The sequence below is a fragment of the Oryctolagus cuniculus genome, chromosome 13 (assembly GCF_964237555.1).
Source record: "Oryctolagus cuniculus chromosome 13, mOryCun1.1, whole genome shotgun sequence".
Lineage (NCBI taxonomy): Eukaryota > Metazoa > Chordata > Mammalia > Lagomorpha > Leporidae > Oryctolagus > Oryctolagus cuniculus.
In genome coordinates, this window is record NC_091444.1 from 30960757 (window position 1) to 30977207 (window position 16451).

The following is a 16451-nucleotide window of genomic DNA, read 5'->3' on the forward strand; positions in this document are numbered from 1 at the left end:
ATAGGCCCAGCTCCCGCCATTGCAGCCACTGGGAAGTGAACCAGCAGATAGAAGACCTCTCTCTCTGTCTCTCTCTCTCTCTCTCCCTGTCTCTCTCTCTCTTTTTCTGCCTCTCCTCTCTCTGTGTAACTCTTTCAAATAAATAAATAAATCTTTAAAAAAAAACATAAACAAGCTTAAAGTAATGTCAAAGAAGGGAAATGTTGAATATCTTAATTTGACCAGTGCACATTTTGTACATGTGACTGAAATGTTACATTGTAACTCATAAATATGTACAAGTATAGTTGATAAAATAAAGTGACTTAGTGTAGGTGTTTGGTATAATAGTTAAATAAAATAGTTAAATTGCTGTCTGGGCCATCCACATGCCCTATCAGAGCTCATGGGTTTGAGTTCTGGTTCCTGATTCCAGCTTTCTGCTAAGGCATACCTTTGGAGAGAGCAGATGATGGCTCAGGTCAGGTGCTGGGGGTCCCTGCCTTCCAAGTAGGGACTCACTTTGAGTTCACAGCATCCAGCTTTGACCTGCCTTGACTGTTGCAGGCATCTGGGGAGTGAACCAGTGGATGGGACATCTGTGTGTGTGTGTGTGTGTGTGTGTGTGTGTCTGCCTCTCTCCCTCTCCATCTTCTTCTCAAATAAATTAAATGAGTAACAGTTTAAAGAGTTAAACAAAATAAAGGAAAAGCATTTCATTAAAAAACAATGAGTTTTCACGTAACAATATTTATGTCTGTTCATCTACAACATAAAATGAGAAGAGTGGATTAAAAAAATCATAAACTATTATAAATGAAGCCCTATTCTTATCCCAAAATGATACTAAAAATAATTCAGAAGAAAGAAAATAAGAACAGTTCCTTTAAGGGGAGGGAACTGTGGAATAGGCACTTGGGAGAGCTGCTTCCCATATCAGAGTGCCTGGGATGGAGTCCACTTCGGCTTCCCAATCAAGCTTCCAGCTATTGTACCTGGGAGACAGAAGATGATGGCCTCATCCCATACAACTCTTGCTTTATAAAAAACAAAAGGGGGGAATGTTAGTAAAATGGCACAGTCTTATCTATGGTGCAGTCTACACCGTGGACACCATCCTGGGCTCTAGCCCCCGCCACTATTGCTGGAAACCAGGTGTAAGCTCCATCCCCACCCTAATGGGATTCACTGCTCCTACTTCCCTGCCCGCCCCCCAGCAAAGTTTTAAGAGGACCTGTTCCTGAACACTTGGCTCTCTTTCTCTCCATCTCCTGATCTCTCTCTCTCGATCTCTGTCTCTGTCTCTTGATTCTCTCTCTCTCTCTCGATCTCTCTCTTATGCTCTTCTTCTCCCTCTTTTCCTTCTTCACCCCTTCCCTCTGGTCTGTAGGGTTCCCCCAATAAACCCTTCCCCTTAAAAAAAAAAAAAAAACAAAAGAAGATGATGGTCTAAGTACTAGGATTCCTGCCACCCATATTGGGGACCAGGAAGGAGTCCCTGGCTCCTGGCCTCAGCCTGGCCCAAACCTACATGCTATAAACATTTGGAGAGTGAACCAGCAGTTGGAATATCTCTGTCTCTGTCATTTTGCCTTTCATGTAAATAAATAATGTTTAAAAAGAGAACAATTTGTTTAAGGTCTTGATAATAGCAATTCCATTAAAAATTCTAAACTTTGATTTACAGTTTATAAACTACCTCAGCCTAGACTTCAATGATCATTACAGTTTAAAGACCCATCTTGTTGGATAAGATGATACCAGTAAGTCATTATATTGTTAAATTTTCTTCATTTCATAAACTTATTCAACTCCAGTTTATAATTTCTTAACTATTTATTTTTATATTAATTAAGTATGAGGACTTCTTATGCTATCCATGTCATTTATTATTTGTACCTACAAAACACACGTTATACACAGATTTCTATGCTTAAAAAGATTTTCACTTACTATTTATTAGACGCTAATATCTATGATGGATCAGTAGCAGTGCTTTGTACACAGTTGTTAATTAACATATTTTGCTTAACGTACACAAACATGGAAATTTTTCAATTTTTTTATATCTCACAGGAAGAAAGGAAAAAAAATCTGTATAAATTATCATTCAGTAAAAAGCCAAGTATATTGTCCCCATGGGGGAGGAAATTCATCTGTTTCTGAAAGGACACAGAGTTGTTCTACTTTTGGTAAATCAATGTCTAAAAATACTATATTTTATCAGTTTCCTTTATGTTGAAAGTCTGGAGGATTCCCTACCTGAATGTGGCCACATTTTAAGTGCAAACAGGCTGAGCGCTATCTAAATCTAGATAAAACTCATTGGTTTGTAATCTGCACGGGGATCTATATGTCTAAATCTGTATGCAAATGGTTGCGTTCTACCCTGGAGCATTCCACAGCACTCCAGACTAAGGGTGCACCGGGTTCTTTCAGTCCCTTCCCCTGTTATTCTTTCCCTTTCCTTCTATTTATTTATACCAGCTACCTAAATAATTCACACTGCCTGCTTTTCAGCCCGAATGTTCCTCCGAAGAGGCCTACAATGAGCTACTGCAGTCACCAGATGGACTCATGAATGCAGCAGGTGGGGCAGATGGCAAGGCGCCCTGTCTGATGCTGCCTGCCTGGGCATGGGCTGCCTTTTCCTTCCAGGTACATTATCATCATCCTAACACTGAGCGGTGTGTAGTTCGGGGGTGGGGTGGAAGTGGGGCACTGGCAGATCCTTCCCATGCAATACTGGAGGAATCATAAATTACCAGCTGCCCTCGTCTCCTCTCTCTGCCGTCCCCCCCACCCCAGCCCAATGTTTTATGCTGTTGCTTTGTAAGTGGGTCTTTTCTTTTGGAAGACCCTGGTGAAGATTTCAGAGTGCATTCTGGCACTCTGCACAAAGCAGGATGCATCCCTTTTAAACATTCCATCGCAGCTTAAAAAAGTGAAAAGGATTCAGGAAGAGTGACCTGGGCAAAGTCAAGACGACTATGGGGGAAAGCTTTTTTCACAAATGTTTTGTAAAAAAAATAAAAATAAAAAAATAAATAAATGAATGGGCAACATAGATGAGATGAAAACTCAGCTCATGTTTGCAAGACTTACATACAAGTAAGCTGCCCTGGCATACATGTAGGGGAAGAGACAAAAATAATATTGTTAGAGCCTGTCGCAATTGCAGAGAATATTGGCTGTGCCCAGGTAGAGATAGTTCCTTGTCTCATATTTCTAGTGTTTCCAAAAGTCTGACATTTCCCTTACATAGTTTGTAACCCTATAGTTCTCTAACACACACACACACACACACAAATTGCATTGCATATCACTTGCAAAAGAGAAACTTGCAACATCTTGATGCCAAGCCATCATGAGACAGGCACTCAGTAACATGCAGTATAAATTTTAATTGAGCATAAACCCTTGACAAAAACTCTCCTGAGATAGTTCTGGCATATTCTGATTGGCAATGGTACCATGATACCATGATTTTAATCCTTCCTTAAACTTAACTGATGCCAATATAAATCTTATTGCCTAACTTTGCTAATCATCTCATTATAAACATCTAAAACTGTGAGAGACAATAATTTTAATGACCTGAAGCAGACCAATCTGTAGCTTCAAAATAAATAAATGAAGAAAACATCTAGGTGAAATGCATCCACTGAAGAGATACTGCAGAGACAGAGAACTGCTTAGAATTCAACCTTCCAGTCTTCAGGCAAATTGAAATCCCAGGCTTTGGGGAACTCTACAGGGCAGTTTTGTAGGAGTGCTGGACAAAGACAATTGCTGTGAGATTATCTCAAGATTAAGGGCAAGGTTTCTTTATAAAAACTCTCTCTCCATAGTCATTCAGTTTGATTAGAATGAGTTTACTAATTCAAACCTTTCCCTCAATGTCAAACAACATAAACCTTCTGATAAATCCCCCTTGCTTTCCTGACAACCTGGGAAATATATTTTCCTATATTTGAAAACATTTTTCATCTTTCATTATCTGTCCACAGAAACAAACCATGTAGAAGTAATTTGAAGCATTTTAAGGATTTCAACAACTTTGGTGATCAGATCATCAGGAACTTCAAAGAGAGAAAGAGACCAACCCACTATTTAGCCCCAGTTACAGCTGTGATATTCAAGACCTAATGCACTTTTTTTAAAATTTATTTTATTTAGAGTTACAAAGAGAGAGAGAGAGAGAGAGAGAGAGAGAGGGAGAGGGAGACAGAGAGACAGAGAGGTCTTCCATCTGCTGGTTCACTCCCCAGATGGCCACAAGGGTCAGAGCTGAACCATCCAAAGTCAGGAGCCAGGAGCTTCTTCTGGGTCTCCCACGTGGGCACAGGGGTCCAAGGACTTGGGCGATCTTCTACTACTTTCATAGGCCATAGCAGAGAGCTGGATTGGAAATGGAGCAGCCGGGACTAGAACCCGCACCCATATGGGGTGCTGGTGCTTCAGGCCAGGGCTTTAACTCACTGCGCCACTGCGCCAGCCCCTAATGCACATTTTTAATTGAGTTCATGATACTAACTTCGTATCAGTTCTCAAAAGCCAAAACCAGAAAGTCAGAATGGAAGAATCGGTTCTCTCAAGTTTTATGTAAAACTATTGCTATCCAAATTCCTGAATTTATTTTCTGAAGACTGAGCCCCACTTATTGGGGACTTAGGTACAGAAAGAGTCCCTTCTACATGGTATATAGAAACTCATGACCATTCCACACTTTTACTATTTGTTTCAGGGTTTTAGTGCCTAAGACAGTGCCTGCACACAAATATTTTTGAATGAAAGATCAAGAAAATGCAGTTTAAGGCATTACATTGATGATTTTAATGATTTAAAAAGTTGCAAAGGAATGCAAGTAATCTGTTTTGATGCAACATGAGAAGTTACTATAAGCAATCATTTTGACACCAGAGAGTTAATTATGAACACTACACTTCAAAAATCAATTTTAAACGAATATCTTCTAAAGCTGATTTCATTAACTATCATTAAGCAATGTTTCTGTACATTGCTTAATAACAGAAGGTACGTAAAAATACTAAACAGAAGAGAACAGACATTTCTCAGGAAGAAAGACACTAGAAGGTAAGTGGCATTAACTTTTTAAGAGAGTAACTGTGAAGGGTGGTACTGTGGCACAGCAGGTTCAAGCCCCAGCCTGCAACGCTGGTATCCCATAAGGGCGCCTGTTCTAGTCTCAACTGCTCCTCTTCCAATCCAGCTCTCTGCTATGGCCTTGGAAATCACTAGAAGATAGACCAAGCCCTTGGGCCCCTACACCTGTATGGGAGAACCTCCTGGCTCCTTCCTGGCTTCAGATCAGCTCAGCTCTGACCATTTCAGTTATTTGGGGAGTGAACCAGCGGAATGGAAGACCTCTTTCTCTCTCTCTGGCTCTACCTTTCTCTGTTATTCTGTCTTTCAAATAAATAAAATAAATCTTTAAAAAAAATAGATAGTAACTGGGGAACTAAAAAATAATTTTTAAAATTTGTACAGTTCATCATGATTTAGATATTTTTGTTAAATTCAATAGGTGTTAAAATCATCACAAACTGGCAAATCATGTTACTTTTAAAATAAAATTAGTAGCAATGTCTCAGAAAAAGTAGCCATTTAAAAAATAAAAAACAGTAAGGATAAACAAGCAATGGGTGAAGGAAGGAGTAAATAATTAAAATTGGAGCCCTGGATATGAGGTAATAAAAGTAATATTTATTACAAAGGTGATGCAGGAAGAGAATGATAATTAAAATTTTTGATTTTTTTACCCATCAAAAGTATTCTTAAAGTAAACCTGTGTGATATTCTTAAACAAATTTACCTTATATAAATATCTATATTTGAACATACTTTTGGAATATTAGGAATCAGTGTAACAATATTACATACTCATACAAGAAAAACTGTATTTGCATATGTCTAAAAAAGAGTTAATATGTATATATGATACAATTTCTCTGATTGATTGAATTATCTCTATTTCAGATTTTTCCTGGAAGTTTCAAAATACAGGCTAGCCTAAATCTAATAAAGGAAGCAGATATCTAAATTATAATCTAATGTATAGTGTATACTAGAATTAATAAAATTTTTCAATGCTACTTTTCTCTTTCCAAAACAAAGTATTGACAAAATGATTCAAATGCCATAAATGCAATGCAACGCCCCACTTGCTAAATTCACACTGTATGTTAACTATTATTTTCTTTTGTCACTTTCTTGTTCAGATGTAGGTAGTGTTGTTTCTCAATTGAGGGTGGAGGTGGGCGTATACTCTATAATGAAATTACTTATTCTATATATTTGTTGATTACCTACCTAGGTGAAAATATCAAGAAAGTCACTTAATTATACATATAAACAAGAGTCATAAAATAAGCCAACCAGTACTGTTTTTCCCAGATAGGAAGTACAGCACACCAAGTAACTATAGACTTTTTGTTTTTTTTATGTAAGCACAGTATCTTTTATAATATTAACCAGTAATCCTGGTTCAAAATTTCCTAGGACAATTTTTAGTCTGTTTTGTTTCCCCACCCTCCCCCATGAAAATCTTGGGCTTTTTTTTGCCCAAGTTTTCAGTCAATAGCTACAAAAAAAAAAAAAAATGAATCCATAACAGTGCTATTTGCATAGCCCATTGAACACTGTTTAGTAAACAAGGAGCGCACAGGTCCAGGGTGGCTTCTATCTTCCAGTGCTGCCGTCCTTTTAAAAGCAAGGCAGGGGTTCTGTTTTTAGTACACACTTTGGTTCAGTGTTAATCCTGTTTTATGTTGTTCACACCTGCTGCTGACTAGCAGCCTGCTAACGGGCTGGGGTTCATGCCGCTCGGAGAAACCCCACTCACTGAGACGCCGCACCAAAGCTCCTACTGTACAGGGCTGGGAACAAAGCCTGACCGGGGTCCAGAAGCCAGGAGAAGTGGACCCCATAAAACCTTTCCTCTCATTTGCAAATAAGGCTCCGAAGTCCCAAGTTTGTCACCCAATGAAATACGCAACCAATTGCTCTTTTTTGAAATTAAAAAAACCCATTATTTATATTCTTGAGCTTTTTATGTTTTTTTGTACAAATTGATGTAAAAATAGTAAAAAAAAAAACTCTCAGGTGTAGCATGTGATCTACTGTTGGGGTCCCCTACCCAAGGGATCTGTATTAATCATAATTATTCAATGAGAGTACTCCATAGCTAGCCTCACTATTCATAGAATTTTACATGCAAAAGGAAGAGAGAATAAACAGGGGCCACCGTGTGGCCAGGACAGTGACTTGTGCACTAAGACAGCTCTCCCTCCACCCTCCACCCCCCTTGCACTGCGTGTGCCTAATAGCAAACATCAAAAGGAATGATTTCTTTTTTGATCTTAGAACCGGCGATAAATCAAATTCAGTGCCACAGACAGGGGGGAAATGCACTACTAAGAAAAAACTCCAAGACTGACAGTGGGACCAGTCAGAGGCATCCGCTCAATCAAGTTCCACTAAACGCTGCCCACCCTCCTTGTCTCCGAAACAAGATGTAAGCTGTCGTGCGCTTACCCAGGGTGAGAAAAACTTAACCAGTCCCGCCGTGACCCCAAGTCAAGATGCACTTTGTGCTGACACCGCCAGCAGTGGCACCAGCGGCCCCCTCTCCTACCTAGCGAAAGAGCCAATTTCCTTCCTATCTGGAAGCCAACTTCTGCCCGCAGGTGGGCACAGAAAGCCCCTGTTGGCCAGCACAGGACAACTCCAAAATGAGCCACGCATCTGGGGGGTCAAACGGCGGCCCGGGATCACTTTATTACCTCTCCTGAAGCCCCTTCCCTGACTGCAATAGCTAATAAAGCGTTGCAGGCTCCACTGCCAACGTGGGGAGCTCTGTGCCTGCCTGCTGCACAGTGGCGCACGGGTTTAATGGAGCACAGTCCTAATACTTCTCTGGGGAAAAGCAGCAAAAGCGCTAACTAGCATGGCACGGTTCTCTTAACGAACGGATGTGAGGATGAAATACTTGAGGTGTCGGCCTCTGTCCCCGAGTTTGCTTTCAAACGCTTTACCCTTAGCAAAGTGCTCTTTGGGGGGGTCAGTACTGCATCCGACATGATGGGGCTTTCCTCTTGTTGGTGTTGGGGTCTTCCTTAGCAGAGGCGAAATTTCCCAGGCTGCTCCTCCCCCGGGGAGACAGACTGCATACCCACTTGTTCAATGTCTACAACACCCTACACTTGGCAAGTACACCTGGCAATGGTGATGTGGAAAAAAAGAGTTGCTAAACATAGTACTATATTTGCCATAATTGTAGACAGAATTCCTGTGTCTTCCATAATCTGATCCAGCCCGTCATCAAATACAAAATAGTTGTCACTTTCAATTTGATTATGAAATATGAACAGTATAGGAATAAATTCAATTATTGTGTCGAATCATATGAAATTGCTGATATTTGACCATTTCTTGACCTACAAAAATGGCAACTTCATATGCTTCAGCCTAATATAATTAGAATCCCATTACCTCACTGTCATGCAAAAAAAGCCTAATGTTTTGTCAGGGAATTTCATGATTCCAAACTTGACTTCTTATTGATTTCCCTCAGAAAACCACCTCTGGTTCTTTTAAAAAAATTAATATCAAAATCAGAGAAATCATGTAGGTGTATTTTAAGACTTGGACCTCTTAAGGCCTTGCATATACAGGACCTAGTAGTAAAGACCTGAAATCAAGTTTTGTCCATATTTGGGGGAGTGCGCACTATAATGCTCACCTCTGTGAAAAGCAACTGAGCAGTGCTATATGAGGTAAGAGCAAAGACTTCGCGCCAAGTGCCAGGACTGCACAAGAATGGAATATGAAAGAAAAATCTTCCTCTTGAGGGCCTGGAGTAAAGGACCTGAAAACATGGATGATTTTTCCCCCCAACAGCTTGGTAAGTTTGCTCAATGCACAGAGACTTCAGTGGATCAGCAGTAGTAGCAGTTCTTAGATCAAATGATATTTAGTGTTCTGCATGTAGTATTGGCGACATGATGAATACCCTTAGATAAGAAGCACACGCAGCTGTGTGCTTGATCAAGGTGTTCCACCTGCTGCTGCCTCCTGAGCACGCCCACTTCTGAGGGAAGGGAAGACCACCTTATTTTGATTATAGTGCTTTCCTCAGGCACGAATTTCTATTTCAGTTTGAATCTTAAACCATTACATTTCCAGTGATGCATTTTTATGTTTACAATTGACATCTTCATAAAAGAACGAAACCTCTGAGCAACAGCTCAAAAGCATGAAGGTTGCCTGCAGTAAGTACTTAAATTATTTTACACCTAAACTGAGACCAGTTGTTTTTCGTTAAAATTTAATGAACCTTAAACTGATGACCTTTCTTCCACAGAAAGGCCCCAAGTTGCAAAAACGAACTTTCCAATGAAATATATTTTAAGGAACTAGTGCTGAACAAAGGGCTATTTAAAGCTGAGCGCTTTGTCAATTTATCAGCTTGTGAGCGTTCTGTTCCTGTAGTCCCCACTGCCGCTGAACGGATAGAACGGTGGTGCCTTGCTTAATCGAATACTATTGATTCGAGTGTGTCACAGTGATCTCATTGAGAGTAATCAATAGTAATCCAAAATCAATCAATCTGCTCTTGCACTATCATTTATCAAATCTGAATACGCCAAATTATTTGTAGGCGTCAAATTACAAAGAAGAGAAAATGGGGGACCTAGAAAGTTAATGGTTTATACTGTGGAGCAAATCCAGTATCTCTTTCTTAAGAGGAGGTGCTTGAAATGGGACACATACGTTTATCTTCTTATTAGAAACTATGCTAAATTTATAATTAATCTCATTTCATCCCCGAGGAGGGGAGAAAAAGCATTTCTTTCCCAGAGTTTGCTGGTCCAGCACTACTGATGGAAACTTGCAGATGCCCTAACTTAGTTAAGAACAGCATTCCAGTATTTTCCAAGTTTGATAAGCTAAGTTTCAAATGCCTGTCACCCACTCGCAGGAAAAACAAGGCGACTCCACTGACACAGGACCTAACTGCATCTTCTACCATCAGAAATGATGTTTAATAGAATCAGAGTGGAAAAAGGAATGCTTAATTTCTCCAGAGAATGCTCAGCACAGAGGTACCTGCTTATCAACGAAGCTGCTGTTGATGCTGAAGGTTCTTTATCAACATCTTCACCTGTAATTTAGGCAAGGTAATAAATCCTTCTATTCATTACAGCACACTCCAAAGCACCCCTCCTTTTTAACTTGAATGAAACAGGCGCAGAGTGTCTAAAACATTTACTTTTGCTAATGTAAAAGTGTTGGCATTTTACTTCATTCCTGATAAGCTGGTGCCAGTAGAAGTGATTATTCTTTTCTTATTCAAAGCCTATCAGCATTTCGAAAAGCTCTCTCAATCTTATCAGGTGTATGAACAGCGCAGTTACTGAAAACAGTTTGTACGGCTCCTCTCTCTTTCTGCCAAGCTATCTGATAAACCCCCCAACTAACTAACTGTATTTACACACAATCAAACATAACTTGTATCTTCTATGCACTATAGCCAGATTCCACTTTGCCATGGGTTTCTCTGCTGTGACATTAACAACAAAAATGTCAACAGCGAGTATCCCAAACTGACAACAATCAAAAAAAAAAAAAAAACTATAAAAGCACTCAACTAGAATGCACAACAAACAGAAACAAGAGGAAAACAAATATGAAAAGTTGAAGGCAAGCTCTTTGGAATTCAGAGGAAAAACAGAGTGCACTGCATATGCAAATATGGATGGATATCATGCACTTACCTTTGGCCAAAGTCAATGATCCTTTAGCAAAATAGATGGATAGAAACAGAAATTGTAAAAGGATACACTGCCGGGATTGAGGAGGGGAAGGTGTTCAGGAAAGTGACTTAGAAGTGAGCAGGCATTTCCCCCACATTTCAGGTTATCTCAGTGTGGAGGCAGAGAGGTCCCACAGTGTAAGCAAAGTAAGACAGTAGACAATATCTCTGAACTTACCCCATAAACTGAAGACAAGATAGAAAGCAAGGCTGTCACATATGGTGACCACATTCTCAGGATAGATTTTCCAATCATTAAAACCCTCATAAATGCTCTAGACATTAAAGTTTTGTTCACTATAAGGAAATAAAGAAATAAAAAAATACAATTTGAGTTTTTAACCTCTTATTATTTTCCTTATTCTTCAGACTTAACCTACTGAATACTTCAATATAAAGGTACACACACACATACACACATACACACACAGGATCATTATCCAAAATAATGGACATAGATGATCTGTTCTCCATTTCTATCTATTGCAAAATACTTAAACTGTTTTTCATGGTTGGCATAAATTGAGGGGCACACCTCATCATTGGTGGGGAGGACTCTGGAGCATGAAAGGCAACCATGACATTTCCAGAACATGAGAGAACTCTGAAATTTACATAACCACTAAGCAACAACAAATCCCTGACCCTGGGAAAGAATCTGTCATTGAGTTTCTGTGCATAAATTGTCCATTTGTTCCTCGCCTCCCTTTGCTGCATGGTTAGGAGAAAACAGAAAAAGACAGCCACATGGTCCCACCTGAGCCCAACTCCTGATGCTGTCTAGGCTCCAAGAACAGAATGAGCCTTCCTTTAGATGTGCAGAGCAAGAAGATGAATTAGCCAAGTGTGTAGTTCAGTACAATTCAGTTGATGGCTGCTTTTCCATCTGTGACACTATGATCCCATGACTGATGAGGCAGGTCTCATTCAAGTCTATGGATAAAAGGCATGCTTCTGTCATTTCATAGGACCCAGCACCAACTGTATACAGTCACTTTCTTGTAGGCAAAAAAATAAAAAAATAAAATAAAAATAAAAACATGGTTCTCCTCAACCACTATCTTTCCCTCTCTGGTTATGAACAGTTGGTTATGGGCTAACTAGCCCTCCTCGAAAGATCTGATCTGTTTTAGCAAATGAACGGCTAGAAAGAAAGCACTGTCAGAATATTCCTTTCATTTATGGGAAAATGAATGCAGTTTAACATGGCCATCTGACATTCTTGGAGAAGCTAAGTTACTACGATAATTTGGAAATCAGAACAATCGAGCAACCCTACATTTGAATTTTTTCTCTTAAATAAGTACTGCTCTCTGTACTTCACATGCTCTGCTATTTTTGCTAACTCTGGATGTAATCCTGTATATGTGATTAATATGCTCTCAGAATTTTTTCAAGGCAAAATAAATTTTTACAAAAATTCTTATATATTTACTAACTTGAAAAGCACACCCTTAAAACCTTTGATTTACACTGTGAGTCTTAAAAGGAAATCTATTTGTTTAACCAGTCCTTTGTGTAAATTCTCAAAAACCACTAGAAATGAGTAAAATGTTTCTAGAGTAGATGAAAAAGGAATTACCACTTATAAAAGTATCCTTCTAATCATGAAAAGAAAATTTAGTGTCCTTCTGCCTTTCTCTGTGCATAAGTTCCCAATTTACTTTATAAAATTTCCTTTTTTTCATTTTGAATAAGTCATATCAAAAGAAAGCAGATTTTTTCTTTCCCAGAAAATATATACAAAGTGCACCAAAAAGAGATGTTGCCTGCTAAAACTGGACATGCACCTGACTCTACATCTTTGTTTTTACTTCATAAAGAAGAGCAATCAAAGCTCACCACTTGAGAAATATTTTTATAAAATCTCATTTGACTTCCAAGATAATAGAAAGATTGGCAAGAAAGATGGGAAAAAAGCTTAAATTACACATTAAAAAAATACCCATTATTACTGATACTATCTGTATTCCTACAGTTAGTTTTTAAAGCAAGCAAACTGGTTTTCATTACACTTAACACTAGCCATCAATCTCTGATGTAAAATGAGAATTTATTGGTGGCTCCCTTTTTATTTAGCACCATCTTAACCAACTGTTTACGGAGAAGGTGTGTGATGAAGCAACGCTAAATTGACATGTCTGTGATATGCCTGACAGCTTTCAGTATGCTTAATATTAATTTGTTTTCTTTGGCTAGGTAAGTGCTGCCAAGGCATATTACACAAAATGTGTACTTCCAATCAAAAATGACGAAAAGAACATATGCAATTTCGTTTCATTCAAAGCAATATGAAAATGCACTGTGGAATGCATGTGACAAAGAATGTTTTTTATAATTACACATAAATTTAATTGTAAGCTCTTTTTTAGAATGTAATCTAACCTGAAGTAGACTCCCTATGAGTTTTAACACTTCAATAAGTATTTGATAGATTTTAAATGCCAAAAACCCATGTGTTCATTTACTATCTTGTGTAAAGGAATTCTGAATAGCTAAAGGTTGTTATTTCTAATGACTGGTGTTGTGTGTTATACATCTATGGTCAAATGTACATACAGATCCATGCTAGAATACTGATATGGATTTTAATTGACCAGTGAGAAGCCAATTTCTTTAAAACTGTACCTTCTTTTGCATTGCTTTGCCTTAGTGAGTTAGCATCCAAATACACATGCACTACCATGAACTAAAATGACAGTATCATTCGAAGACCTCGAGATATAAAAAGCAAGTTTCCTCCCAACATTTAAAAATATTTTTAAAAAGTACAAGGAAGGAATATATGTATGCACACACACACACATATACAATACACACAGAATCTAACCCCTCTCAATTCAATAGTTTTGGACAATCAATTGGAAAATATGGAGAAACACTGTCTAAATCAGAGAAAATGAAACATCTGGCACTTCTGCAAAGAGCAAGTAGACAAGGAAGATGTGTTTGCTAAAACTCTGAATGGAATTATTTTTATCAGCTGAGGTTCCCCAAAACTTAGAAAGCATAAGTCTAAAATGAAGTTGAAACAAGAATAAAAGGCCAGGTAAATCTTTCAAAAAACAGAAGGCTGTCACTTACCACCCTTTGATAATAAAGGAGCTAACTTTGATCTGATGGATTGACATAAAGAAGCAGTTAGCAGCAGGATTTTAAAAAAACAGCAACAGTAAACTTGTTAAAGTACTAGTCAATCAAATAAAGGTAAAAATGGAATCTAGGAATTTAAATATGAATTAGAATTAGAAAAGCAATTTTATAAGTGTTTTTACTCGACATTCATTGTGATTTGCTTAGTAAAATCACAGTCCTCTAAACTTACCTCTTACAATAATATTTAGTAAGTCTGAAATCTATGATGCACTTTATATAAATATTTACGAATTTCACATATTTGCTTTTAGCCAAAAAAATAGCAAATGAGAGATTTATGTAATGCAGATAAGTAGAATTTATATTTTGCATTTGTTTGAAAACTGTCATGCTTTACATTAAGGTATGTTTGTCAGGCCCAATTGTATAAGATGCAGCCAAGAGCTAAATCAAAATTGTTTCTTGGATCTGGGCCCAAACCATTACAGTATGCATTTAATATCAGTAGTTTATTTCCTATTTTACAAATTATTTATGATTACTCAATATTGAATATATGAATGAAAATAATTTTTAAAAATATAGTCAGAAGCAAATTCACTTATTAGGTTACCTGTTATCTAATATCCTAGTTCAGTTTAAAATCAGCCTTGGTTAACATCTCAAATGGTAATTCTAGGTTAAAATCATGCCTGGCAAATTTACTGGCAACTAACTGAATAATACCTAAGATCTATTTTATTATAGAAATGTACAGGAACAATCTTAGCAGTATACCTATGTTCTACATTTGCCTCTTCCTAAATACCAGGGATTTCACGTGCACACTATGCATGAACACAAGCACACTCGTGTGTAGCCCATCAACTGCTCTGGACATTAAAGTCCTACATGTGAGCTCGTGTATTAATAATGGTATGGATCGTATATACCCAGATATACATGGCTGGAAGAATAACCATCAGCGGCAAAATTTACAAAATGCAATAAGAAGAATGTCAAGCGGCAAAGATGCTGGGTGTCATCGTTGCACTATCAAAGACACACATAAGTATGATTGGAGAAAGAGAGGCTAAATATTTCACTGTCAGAGAAGGTACAGAACTGCAATTCATTTCTATCTCATGTGCTTTAGGACAATGACAATTTAATACAATGCCAGTGGATGTAAAAGAGAGAAAAACTGGACAAACTGGGCCAGTATAATCCAAGGTTTTCTCCAGAGAACTGGTTAGGGCCGGGGCTCATATGCACTTATAACAGATCAACATTGTATTGTTTCTCTCAGCCATGAATTTGCTAGGAAGCATGATTCAGAGCAACGCTTATCTGCTATGATGACTTCAAAGTTTAAGTGAGATCCCTCAAATGCTCTCCTCTTATTGCTAAATCTTATGAGTGATGTTAAAAAGTTTATTTGCTATTCATTGGTTTAATAGATATCATTGCTATTAATTGCCACTTGTATGAAAAAGCATCAACCATAAGTCTGCACTGTGTTTTCTCTTAGGAAATAATATAAAGCAAAAACCTTCAGTACTGCACATCACTCTCCAAGTTAGAAAAAAAAAAATATTTTGTTGAATCACCAGTCTAAGACAAATGTTGAGACATTTTTCACGAGTGATTCGGACTTGAGATTGGGCATTACGCCTCCCTTCCCAAAGAAGGGTCCCTTCTTTGTCTGAAATTCTTGCAGGAGTGAGGTATTGTGAAAGTATTGTTAAATAGCATCATAGAGAAGTTAGCTGCCCTCTTTGATGAATAGCACCAGGTATCTAAAATTAATTGCAAAAGTATGGCCCGGCTAATGAGACAGTCCTTATCTTTTCTCAGCACAGGAAGCACAAGTATTTTTCTGCTGGCTCAATATTTTACAAAAATGCCTCAAATGTTATTAACTAAATAAAAACCTGATCCAAAGACCTCCCAGCAACAAATTATCATAAATTTTAAGATCTGGAAAATTTGGAGTGAAAACTGATTTCTTGCATTACTTCCCTGTTAAATCTTAATTTCTTTTCATTTTTTACTTTGAAAGGAACACATTTTTTTCCCTCCAGCTTCTGTTAGCATTTTTAAAAGCCAAATTAGAACACCATTCTTCCTAAGATGGCCAATATATATTACAGGTCAAATTAAATCAAAGAAATATATCAAATGCTGTCCATTTAGATTTCTTTTAAAAAGAACAACAATATCTTATTGGGGGAAAAACACTAGAAAAATGATCATCCATGCAAGAGAATTAATGGATATCCACAAGGGCTTTGCTAATAACATGGGTTAATTACCGCTGCAACACACTAGGCTCAGTAAATAAAACAGCAGTGCCATGAACACATTAAGATGAGAAACCATCACTATAAGAAGCAGCCACACTGTCACCTTTGCCTCTGCCCAGGAAATGGAAAGCTATTTTGCAGCCTTTTCTGCAAAAGGAAGATTTTTAAACTTACCACCAAATGTGCATAGGGTAACATATAAATACCCTGACACAAAGGGCTGCTGGAACATGGGTTGCCCATCATTTGCTAAC

At 38.0% G+C, this 16451-nt stretch overlaps 1 protein-coding gene across 11 annotated transcripts in view; it reads right to left on the reverse strand.

The window, feature by feature from the left end:
- ESRRG (estrogen related receptor gamma) overlaps positions 1 to 16451 on the reverse strand; it is a 656681-nt gene that overhangs the window by 226331 nt on the left and 413899 nt on the right. The window contains exons 2-3 of one of the 11 annotated variants that reach the window (XM_051820568.2): positions 11574 to 11749; positions 10995 to 11113 (exon numbers count right to left, since the gene is read on the reverse strand). The exons of 8 other annotated variants lie outside the window; for them this stretch is intronic. In XM_051820568.2, the coding sequence (XP_051676528.1) occupies positions 10995 to 10999 (5 nt within the window). In that variant the 5' untranslated portion in view covers positions 11000 to 11113; positions 11574 to 11749. The remainder of the gene's footprint in view (positions 1 to 10994; positions 11114 to 11573; positions 11750 to 16451) is intronic. 2 more of the 11 variants (XM_051820576.2, XM_070055321.1) reach the window with 2 other exon arrangements.